Raw genomic sequence first — 26,162 nt, 5'->3', positions numbered from 1 at the left:
ATTCTATGATTCTATGAAAGCATCAGCAGTCCAATAGATTTTGCATTTTCTAGCAGGCTTACAGGAGGCATTCTAAAGCCATGGTGCAGAGAGCCAGCGTCTCTACCTGTCTCCAGTTTCCAGTCTTTTCTCCCATTCTACTCAAAACACAAGCCACTCTAAGGCCCCAGGAAGGGGGGGTGGCTCCTGAAGAGTTTCAATTACAATGGGATCTCCCTGGCCCTGTTAATGAGCACTTAATGAGCACTATTAAGACTAACAAAAGAGAATCGTCTGACCAGCACAGCAGGTTTCTCTGCTGCAGAGCCCACCTCCAGGTACAGGGTTCCCAATCAGAGGCTGGAAGGGGACTTATAGAAATCATCTATCTCAACCCCCCAAACTCGTAACAATAATTTCAGTGTTCCTTCCACTGCCAGAGTATTTTCCCCTGGACTCGACGCAGGCTCCTAAGAGCAGAAACAGGAGCACCAGAGGGTTGAGGGAAGGTTTTGACATTATGCCCCTAAGCATCTCTCTTGCCTACCGTTAAAAGAAAAGCCAGGAACTTCATTCCATCCCACCTATGGGCCAAGAACCCCCACACCCAAGTGACAGTTAACAGTTTTAGAACTTATCTGTATATAGGACACCATAGCCAATGCAGGTATATACACATTGGGAAAAGGGAAATAAACCTGAACTGGAAATCTGTGAGAAGAGACCTGACACATATTTTTTTGAACAAAACATAGGAGATATATGCTTATGCAGCTCCGTCTTAACACCAGTTCATGTACTTAGAGAAAATCACCAGTCACTTCAACTCTTCCTTTGCTCATTTCCAGAATGCCTTAATCAACCTAAACCAGAAGAAGTCGACGAAACAGGGTAAATTATTTTCCCAAGAAAACAGATTCTTTCTTCCGCCAGAACATTATCGACCAAATCTATCTGAGTTCTACGCCGCCGGTTCTCGCCCTCCCATCATTTCTCGGAGAATCTTTCCTCGAGCCCTGTAAGGTCCTCCACACGCCAGGAGTCGCTCTTCTCACTTCGTCTCTTTCCCGCCACAGTCGTGTTAGGGTCGTCTTCTTTAATGCCTGATAGTTATTTGAACAACTGATGAGCGTGTGGTGGCGAGCGAAGTGTTCCCGGTCCGCGAAGTCAGAAGGCACGAGTAGGTAGCGCTTACGAAAGAAAGATTGAGGTGTCGAGTCGGGCACGGCGGAGCAGGCGGACCCCAAAGACATCCCTTCACTCGTAGGGCTCCTGGGGTCCTCAGCCGTCACCGAGGCCGACTTACTGGTGCTGGCGCTACCGCAGCCCAGTTCGCTTCGTGTCACTCCCGCGAGCGGAGGGGAAAGGGAGCGTGTTGTTGTTTTACCGTTCCTACTTTTCCAAGATGTCGACAAAGAATTTCCGTGTCAGCGACGGGGATTGGATCTGCCCGGACAAAAAGTGAGCGGCGAAGGAGGAGGCAGCGGCGGGCGGGCGGCTGGCTAAAGGCTTGGGCCTGTGGAGGGAGCTGGGGGTAGCGGTGAGGCCTTGCCCTGAGTTGGATCGGTGGCAGGAGGTGAATGAGCGGGCGACCTCCATGCGGGCTAGGATGGTGAGGGGAAGGGTGGCGGTGGGTGATGTCTGCTCTTTTACAGTATCTTCTCTTCCGTCCTTCCCCTCGGTTTGCTGGGGCACCGCAGGGTAGAACCTCTGCTGGATCCGCTTCGCCATCACTTTTACTGCCCTTTGTGAAGTGGCACCCGAGGGGAGTGGGATGAAGGCCGTACTTATGCCTTGTGCCCCTCACGATCTTTCTTTTCCACGCATCCTTTGAAAGGGCCAGCGCGACGTTCCCGCTTGCGGGTGAAGAAGGGTTGAGTGACTATTTACATATTTTTTGCTTTTTTATTCCACCTTTCCTCCAAGGAACTCAAGGTGGTCTACTTGGATCTCTCTTTATTTTGACAACCCTGTGAGGTAGGCTTAGGCGAGATTTGCCCAAGGTTACCCAGTGAGTTTCGTGGCTGAGTAGAGATTTGAACCTGGTTTGTTTTGTGTACGGTAGTATAGATTCAGCAGCTTTAAAGAGCCTGGCTGGGTCATATCATAGGCCTGTCTAGTCCAGCATCCTGTTTCTCACTGTGGCCAACCAGATACCGTTGGAGTCTGCAGGCAAGAGGTGAAGGCAAAGCCACTTTCCTGCTGTTGTCCTCCTGCAATTGGTATTCAGAGAAATTGTGTGTCTTTGTAGGTAGTATTTAGCTATGATGTGCAGTATTCATTAGTCTCCATGAATGTGTAATATCTTTCTGCAACCATCTAAATTGGTGGTCATCATCACATATTGTGGAAGCATATTCTGTATAACTGTGCACAGTGTGAAGAAGTACTTCAATTTGTCTACCCTGTATCTTCTATCATTTGGTTTCATTGGATGGCCCTGGGTTCTAGCTTTATGAGGGAATGAGAAAGACATCTCTGTTCACTTTCTCAACACTCTGTCATTTTTATACATTTCTATCATGTGCCCGTTCCTTACTTAGTTTTTTCTAAACTAAATAGCCATGTACGTGTACCTTTTCCATTGTAGCAGAAATGCTCCAGACTCTGTGGTATAGTGGTTAAGGTGTTGGACTACAACCTGGGAGACCAGGGTTCAAATCCCCGCATAACCATGAAGCTCATTGGGTGATCTTGGGCCAGTCACTGCTTCTCAGCCTCATGAAAACCCTATTCATAGGGTCGCCATAAGTTGGAATCGACTTGAAGGCTGTATATTTACATTTTACTTGCATGAGTTTGGTCAACCTTTTCTGCATTGCCATTCTGTGCAGGGCTACTTCAAAGCAACTGCTGATGAACTCAGTGAGGCTTACTTTCAGTGGGGCTGTACCTTTGCAGCCTCATGGTTGGTATTTTTCTATTTAAAGTCTGCTGCATTGCCTTGAGAAGCAAAGCAGGTGTTTGCTATGAGAGACACAATGTTCTGTGGATATTTCAGACAGGTTTTTTTTAGGAAATAAGCTGGCAGCCTTAAATTATCATAACAGTTGAAAGTTGTGGGCTAGCTACAGTGGTAATGTCTGCAAAAAGTGAAGCTAGATGTACTGGTCTCTGTTGAACAAATACTAAAGTAACAGTACTAGAGTATCTGTTATTACAGCCAACCAACGTATCATTAAGTAATGAGAAAGTTGAGAACTTGAAAAGACACTGGTGGAACACCATGTTATCCAATTTTTTAATAACCATGTGCACTTGGATTGCCCACTTATGCATGTATCAGATAGCATTTAAAATAGTCAACAAATGCTAAACATTTATAGTATATATTTTAAAAATACTTTAAAATGTCCTTACCTGTGTTCAAACAATACTGAACTATGGTTTGTTTTAACCATGGTTTGTTCAACAAACCCCAAGACAACTCGCAAGCAAGCAAGCAAACCACAGTTTGTTCCTCTTCTTTTTTTTATCATTAATTTTTATTCAAATTTTCAAAAACAAAACAAAACAAAACAAAAATAATTAAACAATAAAATAAAATGTTGACTTCCGATTTGTCGCAGATCAGTTATAGATCTACAATATATAACAAACCTGTCTCTTAAATTATATTACAAAATCACTTTCCTCCAGTAGTTACCTTAATTAATCATCAAATCTCATAAACATTACTTTATTCTTTCCACAAAAAGTCAAAGAGAGGTTTCAATTCCTTGAGAAATATATCTATCAATTTTTCTCCAAATAAACATGTCGATTAATCCATCTCATCAAATCTGTTAGGTCCAATAATTTCAATAGCCATTCTTCCATTATCAATGTTAATTCCATCTTCAATAATCCTGTTAAGTCCAGTAATTTCAGTAACCATTCTTCCATTATCAATATCCCATAATAATCTTGCTGTCATAGCCATAGTCATATAATAAGAGTCTGATGGGAATTTCCTTTATCACAAATATTTCCTTGCCATCAATTCTGAATGTGTTGCTGAAATATTGTTGTAAAGTTATATCTCTGTTCTTCTTTTTTACGAAATGCACTGGCACATCTCTTGAGAGTTTTTCCATTGTCACATATCTGTAATTAATTCCATAGATTTTTTCTATGTCAAGCTCCATCACATCATTCCAATCCAGAAATTTATCCAAGACATTGATAACTGTATCTCTAATATCTTCATTAATTTCTTCAGAGACAACATTGAATTCCAAACAGTAAATTTTATCTCTAATATCCATAAACTCCAAGTCTTTTTCCAGTTCCACATTTGTTCCAATCTCCAGGGCTTGCATCTTCCCTTTAATTTTTCTTTTTTCATCTTCTAATGCTTGTCCAGTTGTATCTCTGATCTCATCAACCTCCTCTCTCACAAGATCCCCTATTTCTTTAAGCTCCTGCTTCATTTTGCCAAATTCAATTTTCATCTCCTGTCTACCCTGTCTCAGGGTTTGTTTCGTTATCTCAATCTCATCCATTATTTTCTGAAACATAATTACTTCCAGGATCTCAGCCACTTTCTTGATTGCCATTCTTAAAACCACGAAGAAAAAAAACAACACTTCTTATTCCAGCAACAATTGGGTTAATATTCCAAGCCTGATGACATCACAGTGTAGACAGCACAGCCTGCCTTATCTCTTATATGTTCAGGAATGCAAAACAAATTTAGTTCACAGCATCAAAACAGTTAGTGGCATTGTAAACAAGCAGATTCGTCAAAATGAAATAGACCAAAAAAATAGTCCCAGACATATAATACTCCAAAGTTCATAAATCAGATTTATTTATTTATTTTCTCCTCGGAATAGAAATCCCTCATCCGTTTGTATCTTTAAAATGCACAATTCCAGGCCAGCTTTTTGCAATAATAACAAAGATAAGCTTTTTCAATTTCTTTCCTCCTTAATTTCGTGAATGAAAGAGAAGAGTTATAACTCACCCAGGGATTCTTTATAGCTGATTCATTAACAAATCTCTTTTTGCTGCAACAATTTAAACCAGATGATAAAAATAGAAAGAAGGATGCTTGCCTGTTAAAATCCATTTTTCTTTAAAGAAAAGATAAACATGTTGCTTAATCAGTTAGAGCTTGTTTGGAAGTCCGTCCGGCACTGCTGGCTGAACCTTCTCTCATAAACTAATGAAATCCAGTCCTCCCAACAAACACAGGCTTTTGTGGTTAATCTCTACGTTTCTCCCTGCCCGGGAGAAATACTTTACCAGTCAAAAAAAACGTTCTGACTGATTTTAAAACTGAAAAAGCTTCCTCTGAGACGAGAGCTCGTCTCAAAGGCAGGCACAGGCGAAGTCACCCTTCCCGGAAGTCAGTTTGTTCCTCTTCTGATTGGCTTGTATTCAGCTGCTCATGCCTTGGTAGCTTGATGAACATCTGGGCTGGGGTTGCTAAACAAGCCAGTAGTACAAACTCAATTTCAGTAATGGTTATCATTCTAAAGTATTTGAACATCAAGTTATACAGTAGTTGTAAAGTTTCCAGTTAGTTATTAATGTGCCGTGTTGCATTCCTTTTGCATGGGAGGAAAATATTCAGAATGCTAATGGGATACAAGTGCCATGAATATCCTGTGACTTTAGTTTTGTGTCTTGAAATCTTGTTTTAAAATGTAGGCTGCAATCCTAAGCATACTGACTGGGAAGAAGTTTCATCAAACAGTAGGACTTTGGAATTAATGTTTAGTATCCTGTTTAGAAAAAATAGTTCTTCAAATCATGTTTCCTTTGTTTGCAGGTGTGGAAATGTTAACTTTGCTAGAAGAACCAGCTGCAACAGATGTGGTCGAGGTACCTATATAAATTAAGCTTCTTTTGAGAGGGAAATGGATTGCAAAATGTTAAATTTATAAGAAATTGTCTGATTCTTGCTTTTGTTGACCTTTCAGAAAAAACCACAGAGGCCAAGATGATGAAAGCTGGAGGAACTGAGATAGGGAAAACACTTGCTGAAAAGAGCCGTGGTCTGTTCAGTGCTAATGACTGGCAGTGTAAAACGTATGTTCATCCTGAATCTCCAGTTCATTTCTAGTTTCTACGAAACATGTCATTGTGTGTCATTTTTTCAGCTGACTGTTTTTCTCCTTTCCTTTATCTAAATGTCTCTCCCATTCTTCATGCAATCCAATCCTATGCATGTTTATTCAGAAGTAAGTCCTATTGTGTTCAGAGGAGCTTATTGCCAGGGAGGTGTGCATAGGATTGCAGTGTTAATCTTGTGCTACTATCATATTTGATGACATGCTTTATAGAAATATTCAACATAAAAATATTAAACATTCAACTAGATTTTTTTAGTTAACAACACCTAATTATTTAAATCTCCCCTTCATTCTCAAGCATTGTTTTTGCAATTCATATTGGAAAATAATTCCAACTTAAAGGATTCCATATAGCCAGAGATAACAGCACAGGCATGTGGTGCCTATCAAAAGGCACTTCCTGAACATTTTGAATACATAGCATTACACTTATTAATTTCATCTGAGTTAAGTGGCATCAGGTGATTAGCATCTGTTTCCCCTTATTTTCACTGGCATTTTAAGAGAACTGCATAATTGCAGTAAAGTCTTTATGTGGTAAAACAGTGTTTCTGCCCATTTCATCTTGCTGATGTGCAAAAAGAAATCAGAATAGTTGCCTGCTGAGTCAAAATACAGGGTTTTGTTTCCTTTTTCCTAGTTGCACTTTGCTCAGAAATAATCCCAGTAGAAGAAAAAAAGTTATTGCTTATGTTTTCTTACACTGCACAAACGAGTCTGTACTAATATATTCCCTCTAAAAGGAGATCACTGTTGTTAGTTCTGTGTATTTTGCTTAAAAAATGAAGCTATTGCAATGACTCTTGTCAGTCATGGAATTAAAAATAAATTTTAAACTTTCAAATATTACCTAATGCTTAATTTGTTAATTTTTGAACCAGTAGAGTTTCCTATATTTAAACTATCAACCACGTTGTTTTTTTCTCCCCAAAGATGTGGTAATGTTAATTGGGCCAGGAGATCGGAATGCAATATGTGCAACACTCCAAAATATGCAAAACTTGAGGAAAGGACAGGTAAGTGTTTTCAAATTTTCTAAAAGAATGCTTTAAGTGTACAATACATGCTATCTTTTCTGTGAGATTCTTTTGCAATAAATCCAGGTAGAAGTTTGAAAGTGAAACTACTCACTACTAGTGAAACTGGGCTGCTGAAAGGTTCTACACATTTCTGTTTGTTTAGTTTTGCTTTTGTTTTAGCCTCTTTCTGTAGGGTTGTGGCAATTAGGAGTCAGGTTTCTGAGGTACTCATATTGGCCCTGGCATTTGTGGCTTTCAGAAAAGGTACCTAGACCTGGAAAGAAAACTAGAAGCTGCTGAAAGGCCCCCCGGAACAGCTTGGTGGGCCATGTTGGTAAAAAAGTAACTCATGAAGTGGGCTCTGGGTTCTCCGAGAGCTTTCCCGGCATCTTATCTCAGGTGGGATACTGCTGTTGTTGAAAGAACTTAGGAGAGGAGACTTGTCCATATTCCAGTCCCCTTATACAAATTGATTCACAAGATCGTTGTATGATAAGCTGGTTTTGGTTCTAAATACTAGATAGCAGCACCTGTCATCAAATCAGCTTATCATACACATGGCAAGAGCCCCTTGCCCCTCTGCCATGCATGGCAAGTCACCATCCTTCCATTGAGCTACATCAGCGATTCCCAACGTGAGCAGTAGCGCCCCCCTGGGAGGTGTTACAACCTTTCAGGGGGGCGCTGGCGTGACTACAAACTTTAAGGGGGCATTCATTAGTGGGGCATTGACATTTGGTGGTCTGATGAGACAGTTGAAGCGTTTAATTTTAATTTTATTTAATACATAAATCATTAATTTTTTAACTGTTTTGTCACCAGTTAGAATGTATTTAATAGTCTCAATTCATGGAAATAACACTATAAATAGTGTGTGTTCTTTAGCAAAGAAATTCTGAATAGCGGCCAGTGTCATATCAAGGAATCAGGGCTGTGGAGTTGGAGTCGTGGAGTCAGAGTTGGAAGCAATTTTGGGTGGAGTCGGTAGAAATGTACTAACTCCGGCTTCAAAATAAATGTTGATTGACAAATTTGTTAAAATATAAATTCAAAATGTCAAAGAAGCTTCCCATGAAGTCAGCTGTACTTGAGCATTTCACCATAACTCAAGATAGAAAACATTTTGTGTGTCAGTGTATGACACAGGACCCAGATGAAGACAAATGCTGTGATGCCAAGATCAGTGCATATTCAGGCAGTGATAAAAATGCTCCTATGAGAGCTTCCAATTTAAAAAGACATTTACAGCCCTTTCCAGGGCTGTGGATCTGGAAGCAATTTTGGGTGGAGTCGGAGTCGGACAGTAGAAAAATAGAGAGTGGGAGTCGAAGGTTTGACATACCAACTTAACAGCCCTGCAAGGAATGGGGATATTAGCCACGCCCCGGCACTAGGTAATGTTCCGATGGTGTTTTGAGGGATGTTGGAACCAATCACAAGAGAGTGTTTGATAAGCTGGGTGTATTGGTGGAGGGCACATTCTTCCAACGGATGAGTGCTGTGGGTAAATGGGTGACGCAGACAGTCAGTTATTTGCTGGTTTTCTTCAGGAATGGGACACTCGCTACCCGTTGTTTCTGTGATTAAATGAACTTGTTTAACGAAACAATGCCGGTAAACTGAATGAGTTTGTTGTTAAGTAACACAGTGTATTCTATTGGTTCATACTGTGTGGACTTCCAGATATTGTGAAGTTAGCCAAAACTCATCAAGCTCAAGGATCACACTAGTATTTTATAACAAATCTCATTTTATTTATTTTTCTATAACTATGTATGTATATTAATAAATCATACTAAGAATTCAATGTGTAATCTAAGTGCAATAAAAAGGCATGATAAAAACGATTAGTAATAATCACTGAAAATACCTTTTATGCATTACTCATATTTTAAGGGAAGAATAGGAAGCATTGGCATATACTTAATCTGAGGGGGGCGTTGGGCACAAAAAGATTTTGCAAAGGGGCGTTGGGTCGAAAAAGGTTGGGTAACGCTGAGCTACATGTTCTGTTATACCTCTCTTTCCAGCACCAACCAGTGCTTAGCATGCACACTTAATTCCTCCACGCTCTCAACACTAAGGAATGTTCAGTGTAAGAGCTACTGCCCCTGTCAGACCATGCAGATTGGAATGGGGAAGTACAAACACTGTGCAGAATATACCAGTGATGGTTTGAACTTTGAATACTTCCTTAAATTGAGAGATGCCAGTGAGGAAGCTTCTTATTAACTTACAAGGGAATGGGTGACTGAAATGACAGATAGGGGAGGAAACAGCTGTGAGAAGCCCCCAGTTCCAAGCTCTAGAAGAGGGCAGAGGATTATCTTCATAGTGCTGTGAAGAACATCTTTCTCTACCATCTCATCCTCCCTCTCCATTATTTTTCTGTTCTTAAAAGCGCTCAGCATGTGGAGAGCTACCATCTCTGTCCACTGAGTAGAGCAAATGCATCTGCAACCTCCCTGCTCTCTGGCTAGAAGGAGTATGTATGTACTGGTGGAGGGCAACAGCAACACTTGTACTGAGCACAGCTTAGCACTGAGTGGTGTTGGAAATTATTATTATTAGTATTAGTATTTAATTAAATTTATATCCTACCCTTCCTCCCGGAAGCAGCCCAGGGCAGCAAACAAAAATACTAAAAAGCCTCTAACACATATTAAAGCATATTTAAAAACATCTTAAAAAGTAATTCCAACACAGACTTAGAAGAATTGTAGCTGGGGCTAAGGGACCACTCTACTTTTTGCTTTAGAAAGAAGCAAAGTATGAAGAAGAAAAATAGTGTTCTGTGTGCTTAAGTTGATCTTCTGACATTTTTGGAAACTTCTCTTTGCAGGATATGGTGGGGGCTTTAATGAAAGAGAAAATGTTGAATATATAGAACGTGAAGAGTCAGATGGGGAATATGATGAGGTAGGTGGCATGTATCTAGCGAATAGGCAATTGTCAGAATTGAGTATAGCAGTAAGCTTGGTCCTGATGCTTAAAAGTAGTTCTTTAAATCTGAGTTGTGCTTCCTACATTTGCACTAAAGAAAGAATTCACTGGTTAGAAAAGACATACTGCAATTTGTCCCAATGAAGATTAAATTATGGGGTTGGGGTAGGGATCTCAAATTGTAGGATTCCAGGTTGCTTACTAACCTCCAAAACTGTGGAAAGGCTGCCTGTCAAAGGAGAAATGTGAGAAAGTTATTTTCTATCCCCTCCCACGCCTTTTGCCAGCAGAATTCTCTACTGGATCAAAAGCTTTCTCTGGATGAGTAGCCTTTATGTTCACAAAACCTTAGTTTTCATCGAAGTGAGAAAATAAGGCATAAATCTTGCATGTAAATTCATTCTGCAGCTCTTTTGTGTATGATAGATGCTAAAGCATAATCATAGAATAGAGTTGGAAAGGGCCTATAAGGCCATCAAGTCCAACCCCCTGCTCAGTGCAGGAATCCAAATCAAAGTATTCCCAACAGATGGCTGTCTAGCTGCCTCTTGAATGCCTCCAGTGTCGGAGAGCCCACTACCTCTCTAGGTAATTGGTTCTGTTGCTGTATGGCTCTAACAGGAAGGTTTTCCTGATGTCTGGTTGAAATCTGGCTTCCTGCAACTTGAGCCCATTACAGTAGGGCCCCCCTTTATGGCGCTTCACTAATGTGGCGGTTGCAATTAGACGCAATTAGACTAAAGCCCCACTCATACAGCTCTTGTTCCACTTTTATGGCGGTTTTTGGGCGTCGCACGCCATTCTATTCAATGAGTTCCGCTTTTCAGCAGGGGTCCAGAATGTAACCCGCCGTATGAGTCAGGGCCCTACTGTATTCTGTGTCCTGCACTCTGGGACAATCAAGAAGAGATCCCGGTCCTCCTGTGTGCGACAACTTTTCATGTACTTGAAGAGTGCTATCATATCTCCCCTCAGTCTTCTCCAGGCTAAACATGCCCAGTTCTTTCAGTCTCTCCTCATAGGGCTTTGTTTCCAGTCCCCTGATCATCCTTGTTGCCCTCCTCTGAACCTGTTCCAGTTTGTCTGCATCCTTCTTGAAGTGCGGAGACCAGAACTGGATGCAGTATTCAAGATGAGGCCTAACCAGTGCTAAATAGAGGGGAACTAATACGTCACTCGATTTGGAAACTATACTTCTGTTAATGTAGCCTAATATAGCATTTGCCTTTTTTGCAGCCACATCACACTGTTGGCTCATATTCAGCTTGTGATCAACGACAATTCCAAGATCCTTCTCACATGTCGTATTGCTGACCAAGTATCCCCCGTGTTATGACTGTGCATTTGGTTTCTTTTTCCCAAGTGTAGAAATTTGCATTTATCTCTGCTGAATTTCATTCTGTTGTTTTCAACCAGAGCTTGGAAAAGTTACTTTTTTGAACTACAACTCCCATCAGCCCCAGCCAGCATGGCCACTGGATTGGGCTGATGGGCGTTGTAGTTCAAAAAAGTAACTTTTCCAAGCTCTCTTTTCAACCCAATGCTCCAGCCTATCAAGGTCCCTTTGAATTTTCTTTCTGTCTTCCATGGTATTAGCTGTGCCCCCCCATTTTGTATCATCTGCAAATTTGATAAGCATGCTCTGTACCTCCTCATCCAAGTTGTCAGTAAAAATGTTGTGAAGAGCACTGGGCCCAGGACCAAGCCCTGTGGTACCCCATCCGTTACTTCCGCCCAGTTTGAGAAGGAACCATTGATAAGCACTCTTTGAGTACAGTTATTATTATTTATTTATTATTTAGTTGCATTTCTAAACCGCCCTATAGCTAGCAGCTCCCAGGGCGGTGTACAACATGATAAAACCACAATATTTAAAATACAGCAAGTGTGTATTGCGCAGACAATATAAACATTATATAAACAAAGTGAAAGAAAACTAAAAAAAAAAAAGATTAAAAGCTTAAATACTTTAAAATGCCTGGGTGAAGAGGTGGGTTTTTACCTGGCGCCGGAAAGATGACAGAGAAGGCGCCAGGCGTATCTCATCTGGGAGGGCATTCCATAATTCGGGGGCCACCACCGAAAAGGCCCTAGATCTTGTTACTGTTCTCCGGGCCTCTGTATGGGTTGGGACCCGGAGAAGGGCCTTAGACGTCGAGCGGAGTGAACGGGTAGGAACATAGCGGGAGAGGCGTTCCATCAGATATTGCGGTCCAGTGCTGTTAAGGGCTTTATAGGTAAGGACCAACACTTTGAATCTGGCCCGGAAACATATTGGAAGCCAGTGCAGTTGGGCCAGAATAGGTGTTATGTGATCGAATTTCTTCGTCCCAGTAAGAACTCTGGCCGCAGCATTCTGCACTAGCTGAAGTTTCCGAATCGTTTTCAAAGGTAACCCTACGTAGAGAGCATTACAGTAATCCAATCTAGAGGTTACCAGAGCGTGAATAACTGAGGCTAGGTTCTCCCTGTCCAGATAGGGTCGTAGTTGGGCTACCAGCCGAAGCTGGTAGAACGCATTTCGTGCCACCGAGGCTACCTGGGCCTCAAGTGACAGAAGCGGATCTAATAAGATCCCCAAACTACGGACCTGTTCCTTTAGGGGGAGTGTAACCCCATCTAGGACAGGTCTGACATCAACCATCTGAGCCGAGGGCCCCCCAACTAGCAGCATCTCAGTCTTGTCAGGATTGAGTTTCAGTTTGTTTGCTCTCATCCAGTCCATTATCGCGTACGGAGTACAGTTCTGTAGCCAACTGTGGATCGACCTGATAGTTGTTCCATCCAGCCCACATTTAGCTAGCTTGCTAATCAGAATATCATGGGGCACTTTGTCAAAACCTTTGTTGAAGTCAAGATATATTATGTCCACAGCATTCCCACAGTCTACAAGGGAGGTTACCCAATCAAAAAATGAGATAAGATTAGTTTGGCAGGATTTATTCTTCATAAATCCATGTTGGCTCCTAGTGATCACTGCATTGTTTTCAAGGTGCTTACAGATTGACTGCTTTATAATCTGCTCCAGAGTTTTTCCAGGGATTTATGTTAGGCTGACTGGTCTGTAGTTCAGTTTCCCAGTTCCTGAAGATAGGGACAACATTAGCTCTCCTCCAGTAATCGGGCACTTCAGCAGTCCTCCATGATTTCGCAAAGATAATAGACAGCGGTTCTGAGAGTTCTTCAGCCAGTTCCTTCAATACTCTAGGATGCAGTTTATCAGGCCCTGCCGATTTGAACTCGTTCAAAGTGATGAGGTATTCCTTGACTGTTTGTCTATCAATCTCAAGCACCAATCCTGCCCCTTCTATTTCATGTTTCCCGGGAGGGTCATAGACTGTTTTTTGGGAGAAGACTGAGTCATAGTAGGAATTGAGCATTTCTGCTCTTTCTTTGTCATCTGTTATCATATTGCCATCCTCATTGAGTAGTTGTGCCACCATTTCTTTTCTCTGTCTTTTACTATGGACGTAGGTGAAGAAAGCTTTTTTGTTGCTTTTAGTATCCCTCGCTAACCTCAGCTCATTCTCAGCTTTAGCCTTCCTGACACCATCCCTGCAATTCCGTGATACCTGCCTGTACTCTTCCTTTGTGGCCTGGCCTTCTTTCTACTTTATGTGTCCTTTTTTGTTTTCAGGTCATCTCTAAGCTTTTTGTGAAGCCACATTGGCTTCTTCTGCTGTTTTCCCCTTTTTTTTTCTTGTTGGAATTGATTGCCATTGTGCTTTTAGAATTTCCTTTTTTAGAAACTCCCACCCATCTTGGACTCCTTTTCTCATTAGGGTGGCTTGCCATGGAACCGTACTTACAATTGTTCTGAGTTTATTAAAATCAGCTTTCCTGAAGTCCAGGGTACATGTATGGCTACTCTCAGCTTTTGCTTCTGTTAAAATCAAGAATTCAAGTATGGTGTGGTCATTTCCCCCCAGAATTCCCGTAACTGCAACTTCATCCACCAAATCATCTCTATTAGTTAGAATCAAGTCCAGGATAGCTGATCCTCTGATGCTTCCTCCACTTTCTGTAGGAGAAAGTTATCTCCAACACAAGTCAGAAATTTCTTGGAGGGGCTGTGTTTGGCAGAATTTGTCTCCCAACAGATATTGGGATAATTGAAGCCCCCCATTACTACTACATCATGTCTCCTCAAAACATTGGCAATTTGCTTTTCAAAAGTTACATTATCATGTTGCCCCATTAATTTTAATCCAGATACTCTCAGTGGATCTACCAAGCTCATCTTCCTGTATTTCTGCGCAGGGATATATATTTTTAACATATAGCGTGACTCCACCTCCTTCTGTTCTTTTTGAACAAGTGTATATCCTTCAGTTGCTGTATTCCAGTCATGGTAGTCATCCCACCAAGTTTCAGTTATACCTATCAAGTCATAATTATCCTCCTGTATTAAGAGTTCAAGTTCACCTTGCTTGTTTCCCATGCTCTGTGCATTAGTATACAGACATCGAAGACCATGTGATTTGTGGCTTGGCTTCCTTACTACATTTTTTTGAGGACTGTTACTGGGCCCTATTAGAGCCGATCTCTCTGTTCCCGTTACTGTGCACAAGCCTTCACCAGTCATTACCACCTTTAGGATTCAGTTTAAAGCCCTCTTGATGAACTTCTCAATGCTGTGGCCAAACACATTCTTCCCAGTCCTTGTAAGATGCAACCCATCACTTGCCAGCAGTCCATCTTCCAGGAAGTGTAGCCCATGGTCCCAGAATCCAAATCTCTCACATCAGCGCCACCTTCATAGCCATTCATTCACATGGAGTATTTTTCTTTCCCTTTCTACTCCTCTTCTAAGTACTGGAAGGATGGATGAAAAAACTATCTGGGCCCCAAAGTCCTTGAGTTTCCTTCCCAGAGCTTCAAAGTCTGATGTGATTTCTTCATAGCTCCGTTTGGCAGTATCATTTGTTCCTACATGGATGAGGAGAAAGGGATACCTGTTGGTGGGCTTGATGAGTGATGGCCACCCTTCCGTCACATCTCTAATCCGTCCTCCTGGTAGACAGCATACCTGGCGAGTCCACGGATCTTCTCTGCATACTTGAGTTTTGATCCCATGCAGTAGGGAGTCTCCCACTACTAGTACTCTTCTTGTTGTGGGGCATGGTTTCATTGCCCCTGCTTGATTGAGCTTCAGCCTCTTGCTTGTCTCCTTCCACCACAGGCTGTTCTCCTGTCTCATCCTCAAGTGGTTGAAAGTGGTTCCATAGTTCCACTGGTAAAGGGTGTCTTCTAGCTCTTCTGCTCTTGTCACCCTTTCCCACGGAGTTTCCTCCACTTCGTTGTTCCTCTCCAAAGCAGTCTCCTCTTCTGCTACCACATGCTGTTGCTCTTCCACCTCCACTTCTCTTTCCTGTTGTTCCTGCATTCTGTCTAAGAACTATTCATCTTCTCTTACAGTCCTCAGTATGGCCACCTGTCGTTCCAGGCCTCTCACTTTTTCTTCCAGCAGTGCCATGAGCTTGCACTTGTTGCATGTGTACGCCATGTTGTTCTCAGGCAAGAAAACAAACATGGCACACACCTTGCAGGTCACAACCACTGGAGTATCCTTTCCATTTATACTCTCTTCTACCTTTCGTTTCTTGCTGACTACTTGTTTTGGAGTGGCCTGTGCTTTGTCCTGCCCAAGTTTACTAAGGGTAAACTTCAGAGTCCCACTGGTATGTGGTGCACTGTGGACCAACTGAGACAGCTCCCTCTGCTTTGCTCAGTTAGGAGTCAGGAAACAGAATGAAAGTCCCAGCACACACAGCTGCTGCTTGTTGCCCTCAGCCGTTCTCAGGCCACACCCTTAAGCTAATAGCTATCAGGCCACACCCCTTCCAGTCAAGCTGCTATGGAGCCCTTCAGAGCACATGGCTTAGAGCATGATGTCTGTAGTGTGTGCATAGAATGTCTTTGGCTCCATATCTATATATATTCCCTGGTAAACTGCTTCCTTCATTTTGAACTTGAGCCAGGATCCAGTATTAATTATGCACACATAAAAGGTAAACTGCTTATTCAGTCTTTGTTTTCACTTGCAGTGCTAAAGAGAGAGCCATGTTTTAAAGTCAGTAATAGCTTGTCTTGTAGCAGTAAGAACAGCTGCTGCAGAAACAATGAATGAAGCCCAAGTGATTGTCTCCCATGTATGCATGTTGCTGCTTTGAGTCCTGGCCTAGATTGTTAAAGATTTATAATTCCATATTATAAATACTGATTTACATAACTCTTAAATAATTGTTGTTTTCTAAAGTAGTAATAGGGAACTACTGTAATAAACTTAATGTAAGGATATTCAGTTAAATCAGTGGCTGTGATTGCTTTGTGTTCACTCTCTTATGGAGTACAATGCACCCTTTTGTAGTTTGGTCGTAAAAAGAAAAAATACAGAGGGAAGCCTGTTGGTCCTGCATCTATCTTAAAGGAAGTTGAAGATAAGGAATCTGAAGGGGAAGAAGAGGAGGATGAGGATGGAGATCTGTCTAAATATAAGTTGGATGAGGTAAAACAATCCTTACTGTGCTTTGCTTTCTTCTTTGCTAAATTCATACAGCTGAGCCTTAATTTTAACAGCTGCTAAGAACTCATAGACCATTAATATAAGCAGCAAGTTGAGAAGCCAGTGGAGTCTTCATCCTCTTGCTTGGTGCTTTCTGCCTGTATTTGATGGCAAACAACATACAAGGCCTTGTTTTCCTTAACCTTCCAGTTAAACTGATTCAGTCCAATTTTGTAGTTGGATATATTCCAAGAAAGCCATAAAAAAATCTGAAGAAGATGTTAAGTATGATGCCATGTGTGACTTTTAAAAGTATGTTGTTATTGAACATTCCTTTTCCAGTAAAACAGTATATTTGCAAAGAAGTCATTGGGATTAACAGTACCCCAGAATATAAACCTAGAAGAACTGACCCTACAGTTTTTTAAAACAAAACAACATAGTGTGCCATTAACATATTTATAACTGTTTCAGAAGTACAACAGAGCAATCCCATTAGTTATGAATTAGCTGTAACAATAACGCATCTTAAAGACCTTGCAACCATGCACATGCTACTCAAGCAGCCTGTGGACAATGGCCACATCTCACAACTGCAATAGGACAGAAAATGGTTACATGAATGTTTAACTGCCTGTAATGCAATGAGATGATACCTGCCTCTTTTCTTGGTGTTAGCAGTGGCAAGCTGTGCCATTTCAGGCTGTCTTTCTCAACATCCCAGGCAAGTTGGCTGTGTTTCTAGACTAGACCCTGGGTTTGCTCAACTCCAGACCTTGGTCTACTAGGAGGATGCTTCTTTTGGGATGTTTGCACCATCATGGATTCAGCTTCCAAAACAGAATTTAAGCAGACAATAGTTTCCACATAATGCTAAGCCATGGCTTGTTAGACAAAGTGAGGTTTGTGAACCTAGGAACTGGGGGAAACTTAAATACAATTATTCCATTCCATACATCTGTGAGGTAAAATGTTTGAGAGGTCACCTGGCCAGCCTTGTGGCTAAGTAAGGGTCTGATCCAGGTTTTTCTGGACGAAGGCCAAAGTTTATTTTGGCAGTTAGTAAATGAAGGTAAGTGTAGCAAATTATTTAAGTGTGCTGTATTAGATTGTTCTGAGATAGGACAAAGACACATATGTAAATGAAGTGCTTCCTGTGATGCTTTGTGTACAACAAGAGTAAGAACTCGGGGTTTTTTTTAGGATGAAGATGAAGATGATGCTGATCTCTCAAAATATAATCTTGATGCTAGTGAGGAAGAAGATTCTGCCAAAAAGAAGAAAACTGCAAGTAGACGCAGCCGTTCCAAGTCTCGATCTTCTCATTCACGATCTTCATCTCGCTCATCCTCCCACTCAAGCTCAAGGTCTAGGTCCAGGTAAACGGGTACAGGTCAAGGGTAACGCCAGACAAAATGTCAGTATCTAACTTTCTTTATTTACATCTCTTTTGTAATTGATTTTTTAATTTTTTAATTTTTAACTTTTTGCAGTTTAAGTTAATCTAATAAATCTTACATATACAGCCTGCACAGGTAGTTTGTGCTTAAACTGAAAAAAATTGCAGATGATCACTATACATTTTAGGGTACATGTTAGTGTAATAGACAGTGTAAATGGAAGATTTGGTTTTGGAATTGAACACTTTCTTCCTGACCAAATAAACTGTAGCTTACAATTTTATTTATATCTCTAAGCAAACATAGGGTTTCTTTGAACAGCCAATCACTTTTGCTGGTCAGGTTTGTGATGCACCCAATATTTGGCATCGCTTTTTGCCTCATCAGAAGTACTAGTATCCTTCAATTTTCCATGGCGGATCACTTATGGAAATGCTGTATGAAATCTGGCAAACAAAACCATTATTTGTGACTTATAGCCTGGATAACAGTTGACATTTCAGTTAACAAAAGTTTAATTGTTTTCAGCATTCAATACTCTGTGTATTCAAGATCATCTTACATGGCCATTGCCCACTATACAGAATAATACTATGGAAATGTGAGAGAAGTCTACATCATTATAGTAGAATTGTTTTTAAATAAAAATATTTAATTAAAATATTTCAGCTTGTTGGTTGAAACTTTGGGGCAATGTAGTTCGGTAAATTATTTTTGAAACTCGTATGACCTTTGAGTGCTGATTAAGCCACAAATGCAGTCTTGGACAGAATTTTAATGTTAAATGTGTTTCCTAGTAGCTATGTTCTTTGAGAATAAACTCTTCATGGGCAACAAATAATCCTCTACAAAATATGTTTCCCAAGTGGAAATGGAATGTTGAAATTATCTTGTTCATTAAGGTAGAACAATGCTATGGGAACACATTTTAATCTGGGAACTGAAAATCCAGAGGCCTGCTTGGCTTCTGCATACGTACCTGGCTTCTTGCTCCACCCCTTCCTGAAAACAATGTTTTTAAAAAGGATTTGTTCACTGGTATATCAAAATTGCGACTCTTTAAACCTTGCTTTCAAACATTCTAGTGTATATCATTTGAAGCACAAATTTAACATTGGAAATTAGCTTCTTTATGTGATTTAAGTTAGCCGTTTTCTGCTTTTGAACAGAACAATTCTTACTACCTTTTAGTGTTTAAAAGTAACGTTTTTTGAATTTTTGTCTATGCAACTTATACACTGAAATTAATGATGATGTTCTTAATATTTTAAGATACTTTCATCTTCTTTCTATTGGCCAGGATCCAAAGAACCCTGAGAGTCCAAAGGGGCCTTAGGCTTGTCTTTCTCTAATGGCATCCCCTTTTACTACATAGCAAACTGCTTTTGAAACTGAAGGATGTTTCAGAACCAGCTTGTGACATTGTATGAGAATTAGATATTCAAATGAAAAAGTCATTTCAGCTGTCCTAGCACATGCCACTTCAGTGAGCTCAAGTACCTTTTTGGATCCTGACCATTTTATTTTATTGAAATGCTGTGAAGGAAATAAAATTATTTTCACTTCAGATATGAATTCCACTAAAAATTAGATTTCCATCTGATTCTCGTCTTTCTGTTCCAATAAATTTAAATCCTTCATGTTGTTTCAGGTCAAGAAGCTCTTCCAGTTCAAGGTCAAGATCTCATTCCACTTCCAGAGAACGTTCTAGATCTCGTGGGTCGAAATCAAGGTGAATGAGGTAGCAACCTCTCTGCTTGTCAGAGAGAGAGAGAGAGAGAGACGAAAAGACCCTCAGAAATTACTATTTTATTATGACTATTTGGTTCTCACAAATAACTTTCATTGAAGCAATAACAATAGTAAAGGGAATTTATATTAAATGAAATGTTGTTACAATAGTTGTAACATAAAAATACCTCAATGATGTAAAAAGCTCTAAAAATGATAATCCTGTATTCCCATTTAAAAAATATACAATTTAATTTTATCCAAACTGCAACTTTGATGTGCCATCTGCAGAGCAATCCAACCTGGGGGAAGCCGGCATAAGTGGTGCCAGCATGAGAGAAGCCGGCATAAAGTTCCGCCACATCCAGTTGCCACTCAGGAGCCTCTGTGTTGTCTGAACGCCAGCTCAGCTGGAAGCTGTGCACAGGGACCAGAAAATATAAGTCTGCTCTCCCAAATACCCCTACTGGGCAGTAACCCTCTCCATTAACTTCTGTTGCAATTATTTTCTTAGGCCAACCTTTTTTCTGGCATAACTTTTGCCTGGATTGGGACCTACAGGAATACTTAGAACATGATTTGGCCTAAGTCCCCCCATTTTGGCCCCTCCCCTGACAAGCTGCTGATACGTCTCTTTTTCAGGCCTTACACCAGCTCCGCATGCTGGTCTTGGCTGGGTCCCAGCTCAGCCAGGCTTAGTCCACGTAGCCTGGCTAAGCTGGGACCCAGCCAGCTCAGTTGGAGATCCACTGCATCCAACTCTCCTCAGCCTAGCATAAATGCAAGTTGGATTGCACCCTTAGAGTGCATAGTCTGTGCTGTGCAGCCTACAGCCTCTGTAGAGGTTCAGAGTGCTGTTTCACATATATGGTATGTTCAAGATTGAATGTAGATTTTGGTCTAAATTTAGTCTTGAAGCAGAGGGTGGCCAACTTCTCAGTACTCTTATTGATTGATTGCCTTTCAAAAGAATGAGGAATTCCAGGTACAGTAGGGCCCCACTTTGCAGCGCTCTGCTTTGCAGCATTCCACCGATACAGCGGTTGTCAATTGCAGAAAGGCCCCGCTGCTACGGTGTTGGTTCCACTTTTATGGTGTTTTTTGGGCATCGGGCACCATTTTAGACAATGTTAGTCAATGCATTCCACTTTACGGCGGATTTCACTTTACTGCGGCGGTCTGGAACAGAACCTGCCGTATGAGCGGGGCCCTACTGTAGTAGGCTATATTATTAGTTTGTGGTGACTTTTTTCCCATGTGAAAAAGTTAGAACTTCACCGAGAATCTCTCTTGCCATATCCTAATAGAGTGAGAACATGATAGAAATGGCCTTCAAGTCGATCCCGATTTATGGCGACCCTACGAATAGGGTTTTCATGGTAAATGGTATTCAGAGGTGGTTTACCATTGCTTTCCTCTGAGGCTGAGAGGCAGTGACTGGCCCAAGGTCACCCAGTGAGCTCCATGGCTGTGGGATTCGAACCCTGGTCTCCCAGGTCATAGTCCAGCACCTTAACCACTACACCACACTATTTGTAACTAAAACAGTAGTTCAGAATGCAGAACCAATATATCTAAAGCCTCTTCTCTGATAAATCTCAGTCAACAGAGCCCTATTTTTCTGTTTCCCCTTCACAGATAGGACAAAGGGAGGGAAGGTCTATGTGAGTTCTCCACCTCAGAAATCCTGCCCAGCCAAGTGGGAGATCTGACTGAGTATATGGAATGTGTGCACAGACCCCCTATCCACCCCGCGCGCTCTCTCGCGCGCTCTCTCGCGCACTTCTCCTCCCCCCCCCCCACACACACAGTGAGGGGAAAGAGATTGGGCTATATCCTGTGGCACAGGAACAACAATGGATCATGTTGTGCAGAATGCGGTGGTCAGACTGCCAGCAGGAACTGGTTACTGGCAACATTACACCTTTGCTGAGAGAGCTGCACTGGCTGCCTATTTGCAGTCAAAGTTCTAGTGTTAATTCACAAAGCCCTAAACAACTTGGGCCCAAAATACCTTAAGGACCACTTGATTTCTTATGTTCCACCTCAGTCACTGAGATATTCTGATAGGAGGGTCCCCCATGCCCCTAAGGTCCAGTTGATTCTTACCAGAGACCAAGCTTTAAGTGTGACAGGCCTGTCTTGTACAACTCCTTGCAAATAAAAGTCTGTCAGGTGTCCTCTTTGCTTTCTTCAGATGTCTTTTCAAATCTATTGTTCATACAGGCCTTTGGACTTTTTAACCAACCATTTTGTATAGATGCACTAATTTTTTACTATGTTACTATAGTGTTGTGTTTTTATGTTGTATGCAGCCTTGTTATATTTTCTGTGAAACTGTGACTTATGAATTTTTAAATTAAATAGACTTAAATTTGCAATTGCTTCGTAGACACAGCGGGTTGGATCCAATGCAGCTTGCCTTCACATCTGCTTATGCAATGTAGCATCTCCTTCCCGTCCTCCAGTCCCATGTGCATCTCCAAAATTTGTTCTGGGGGATTGGGGGGGCTCTTTTGAGCAGATCCTAAGGGCTGGAGGAGGGGAAAAGAAACCAGAAGCCCTGCCTGTTGCGTAAGCAGATTTTCATTGAGCACCAACTGGATCGCTCTCAAATTCTCCATTTTGAGTTGGGAAAGAATATTTAGCAGGAAAGAACTCTGTTTTCCCCCATCAGTGAAATTGTGAGATTCAGGGTGCTCTGCACAGCATTGTTACATGGAGTATCACAGTGATACTCCCTTAGTATCTTACAGCTTGACAGAGTTACTTACCAGTTGTTATTGTATAATCATTATCCCCTATCTTAATAACATGGAAATGTTACTTTTGTATTGACATTCTCTGCAGAATTATTTGATGAGCAGGACTTGAATCCAGTCCACACTAAGGGATAAATCTTAGAGTCAGTAGGACTGACTTTGGAGAAAATTTGAATACATTTGAGAAATATTTTTTTGAGTATTTGTGTTGTTTTTACAGATCAAGAGAGTTTTGACCTAGTAAATGAAAGTTAGAGCAGGCAGACAGCAAGTCTTTGTCTGGCAGCAAAGTGTGTTTATTCACAAATGGAAATCAGTCTGCTTTTAAACCATTGCCCATATCTGCTTCCTTAGAAATGCAGATGTCGTGCAGAGACTCAAGACTCTGGTCTATATCCATACCATTATAGCCTCCACGTCAGAGGCTGGTCCATAGTGCTAGTAGACTACTTCTCACTGCCCATGTAAGCATGGTAATTATGGTTTTGGTTCAGCTTTTTATTTTATTTCATCTAACTAGCTGTGAATTCCAATAACCAGTACACATTTTGTCCTCTTTGACCATTCTGTAAAATGGGAAGCTGAGCCAAAGCCCCAGTCTTGCATATGAATTGGGGCACAGAGGTTGTTAGAAAAGGGGAAGAGAAAGTGCACTGTTGAAGAAGTTGCCTTACTGGAGCAGACCAAGGACTGATTATCCTAGTATTTGGTTTCCAATAGTAACCAGCCAAAAGATTAAGGTAATCTTCCCCACCAAAACTATTCACAGCAAGAGTTGAAGTGAAATATCATTGCTTTTTCTGGTTTGGAATTGTGTAACTATTCTGGGTGAACTAAATTTCAGGTCTTTTTGTGTGATAAATGTATGGCTTTTCATATGTTCATCTCTCACTTTAGTCTGCTGTTGCTGAGAAGCAACAATGACATGAAGCCATTAATGGCTTCTGTTTTTGTCTTGGTCATTATATGGTCCGTTCTTGTCAACCTGTGAATGATTTGGCCACATTACTATATTGAGAAACTCTGCTCTTAAGATTGAATTCTTATTGACATAGCAGTAAGTATTTATGCACTAATCTAATCCCATTTTATATTTGCAGTGTGTGTTTTGGATTTGATACATCTATTAGATTGTTGCTTCCTCAATATTTATGCTAGGATTAAGTCTGATTTATTTCTTAATAAAGATCCAGCTCCAGATCCGTCAGGGGTTCTTCAACCCCAAGAAAAAGATCTTACTCAAGTTCTCGTTCATCGTCTTCCCCTGAGAGAAGCAGAAAGAGAAGCCGATCTAGATCTTCATCTGGTGATCGCAAAAAAAGACGAACGAAATCCCGGTCACCTGAAAGGTTTGGGTTTCTGTAGAATAAGAATGGTTGTTCCTTAAATGTTAACTGTGAATGGGCTACAAAAACAACAGTATGTTTAAGTATTGTGTGTGTTTGAAGATAGCTGTTTTCATTTTTGTAGATTTCAGTCAACCCAGCTGATTCTTCTTTTAAAACATACACTCACATTTTTAGTTACCATTTTTAATACATCTTGTCACAAATAAATCAGAAAAAATGTTTTAAGTTCTGATGCACTTATGAAATTGTTTTTCTAAACAATTACAAATGAAGATAATCTTTTCTGTATTAATGTGAACTGTTTGATGCAGTCATGATACAGATATGAAATTCAAATAATTATGTTCCCCGTTCGTATCATGCCCTATTTAAATTTTTTCTCTCCCTCCCCCGCTGCCCCCCCGTGAAAATCATTACTTATTTGTTTGCATGCTTTCTCCCATCTTTTATCTTGCAGACACCGCAGGTCATCATCTGGATCTTCTCATTCTGGATCCCGTAAAAGTTCTAAAAAGAAATAATATATTAAAGCTCAATCACACACAAAATATAGTCCAGTGCATGAGACGTTTTAAAGAAGTTGGTGTCTTACTTGGTCAGAAGTGCTAAATCCTGCTAGAGGTGCATGTTTAATGGAAAACTGCAGCTATTTAATTAATGAAACAAAATGTAATGAAATATTTTAAGCCATAAATTGACCCCAGAAAGGTGAGTAGTATGACTTTATTTTTTCTTATTTTAAAAAAGTGCCTGTCCCTTCTTGATTTGACTGGTTCTTTTCTTCCTGGTTCTAAGGCTCTAATTCTTGTTGAAGAACTCTGCATGGTATGCTGCCATCCTGATTTGTCATTTAGCCTTCACACCTGCTAGTTGCAGAACTATCCAGGAGACAGTACAATTGATGTTAACGTACACTCTGGCTCCTAAACTGGTCTAGTTCACTTCTCCCCACCCCACCTCCAAAGATTAAAAACTACTATAGTATGTCTTCACACGCAAAGCAGGAGATATATCAGAGAGATAAGAAAGTTAATTTAAGTGTTGTGGTTTCTAAGTGAGACTAAATTACCCTCTCAGTAGGCAAGATCTCAAATTGATGTGTAAGCTACGTTGCATTGATTCTTGACTGTTGAGTGCGCACACAAAAATTAGGTACAATTTTGTGCTGATACTGCATCTGTGAGTACTTCCTGGTGGCATGTAACTTCAGAGGTGTTCCTGGCAGCCGCTTTATAGCTAATTAATAGCTCTGTGGCAGTAAACTCAAAATGCATGGTTAGCATCCAAAGGAAAAAATGCAGTTTTTCATTCACACTGGGGCTTTTCAGGCATCTCTTCCTATCTGTCTTATCCCCTCCCAAAAGCTGTTCCTGAACTACTCTCCTGAGTGTGCTACCAAAACTGAACATTGGTGTGCCCTCTCCCCTTCCACCCCCAATTGCACACGTGGAATCTTTGGGTCCTGCAACAAATTGAGCAACTAGTGTATATTTATCAAGATACAACAAAGTACTAAGAGCCATACCACTCAATTTGTCTGAAACTTTTTACAAAGGAGTGGATATGTAATATCAAAATCAGTTTCTGTAAGTCAGTAAACAAAACTCATTTCAGACTGGAAGACTCTACATCAGATTTGTAACTTCCAGCAAATACTGCGAGTCTTCTAAAGTATAAATACCTACTTAAACAAATCATTGCAAACGATCTTTTTGGACTAATGTAAATGTATGGCTTAAAATGCTTCATGAAATTTGTTTTACTAGCAAATATTTGTTAAAATACTGACCATTCTTAAGCTCCATTTGCTGTGTCGTCTTCAGTGAGATCCCAAGGTAAGTATGTTAAGGGAGATTAGTGGTTCTAGGAAAGAAGCAGTACATCCTGAATTACTTGTATATTGGACCATGTGCTTTGTAAAGCAAACTGCACGACAAATGGAGCAGAACTTGTCTTTATGTTTTTCTCTTATGAACATCTTTTTAAAAAATTGGACCGATCAAAGACAAAGTAAAATGTTTTCGCTGTAGCAATATTTTGGATAAATTTTGCAGAAAAAATGCCCTATAATCCTGTATTGCTTTCTCTTAGGTATCTCTTCTTTTTATTTTCTTTTTGCTTAATTTAGCATAGATTGCACAAGAACAAATAGTCTCTTGTAACTGCCTCTGACTTCTTGAAAGTCTGTCTAAAATTGTGAAAATCTGATTTGCTAGATGCTACATGTTAAGTTAGTCTTGTGCTTTGTATTTCTAAGTATTGTACCTAACAAGTTCTTAAACTCTGCAAATTATAGGCTAGAACTGGCTACGGGAAAATTATGGGTTTCATTTGGCTTGGAGTAAAATGTACTGGCTTGTTTTATGAAGATATAATTCTGTAGACATATGTAAATAAAGCATGTCAAACAAA

General features: G+C 40.7%; 1 protein-coding gene across 1 annotated transcript; it reads left to right on the top strand.

Moving 5' to 3' along the window:
- The first annotated feature begins 1,151 nt into the window (after window positions 1-1,151).
- ZRANB2 (zinc finger RANBP2-type containing 2) lies at window positions 1,152-26,162 on the top strand. Its single transcript, XM_061633421.1, is given in 11 exon segments — window positions 1,152-1,440; window positions 5,738-5,790; window positions 5,889-5,997; window positions 6,975-7,057; window positions 9,903-9,979; window positions 16,374-16,511; window positions 17,712-17,887; window positions 19,560-19,640; window positions 23,589-23,604; window positions 23,606-23,750; window positions 24,208-26,162. Coding segments are annotated over 11 exon segments (1,086 nt in total). The 5' UTR covers window positions 1,152-1,384; the 3' UTR covers window positions 24,360-26,162.

The sequence above is a fragment of the Rhineura floridana genome, chromosome 6 (assembly GCF_030035675.1).
Source record: "Rhineura floridana isolate rRhiFlo1 chromosome 6, rRhiFlo1.hap2, whole genome shotgun sequence".
NCBI lineage: Eukaryota > Metazoa > Chordata > Lepidosauria > Squamata > Rhineuridae > Rhineura > Rhineura floridana.
This window is presented reverse-complemented; position numbering and strand designations above follow the sequence as displayed.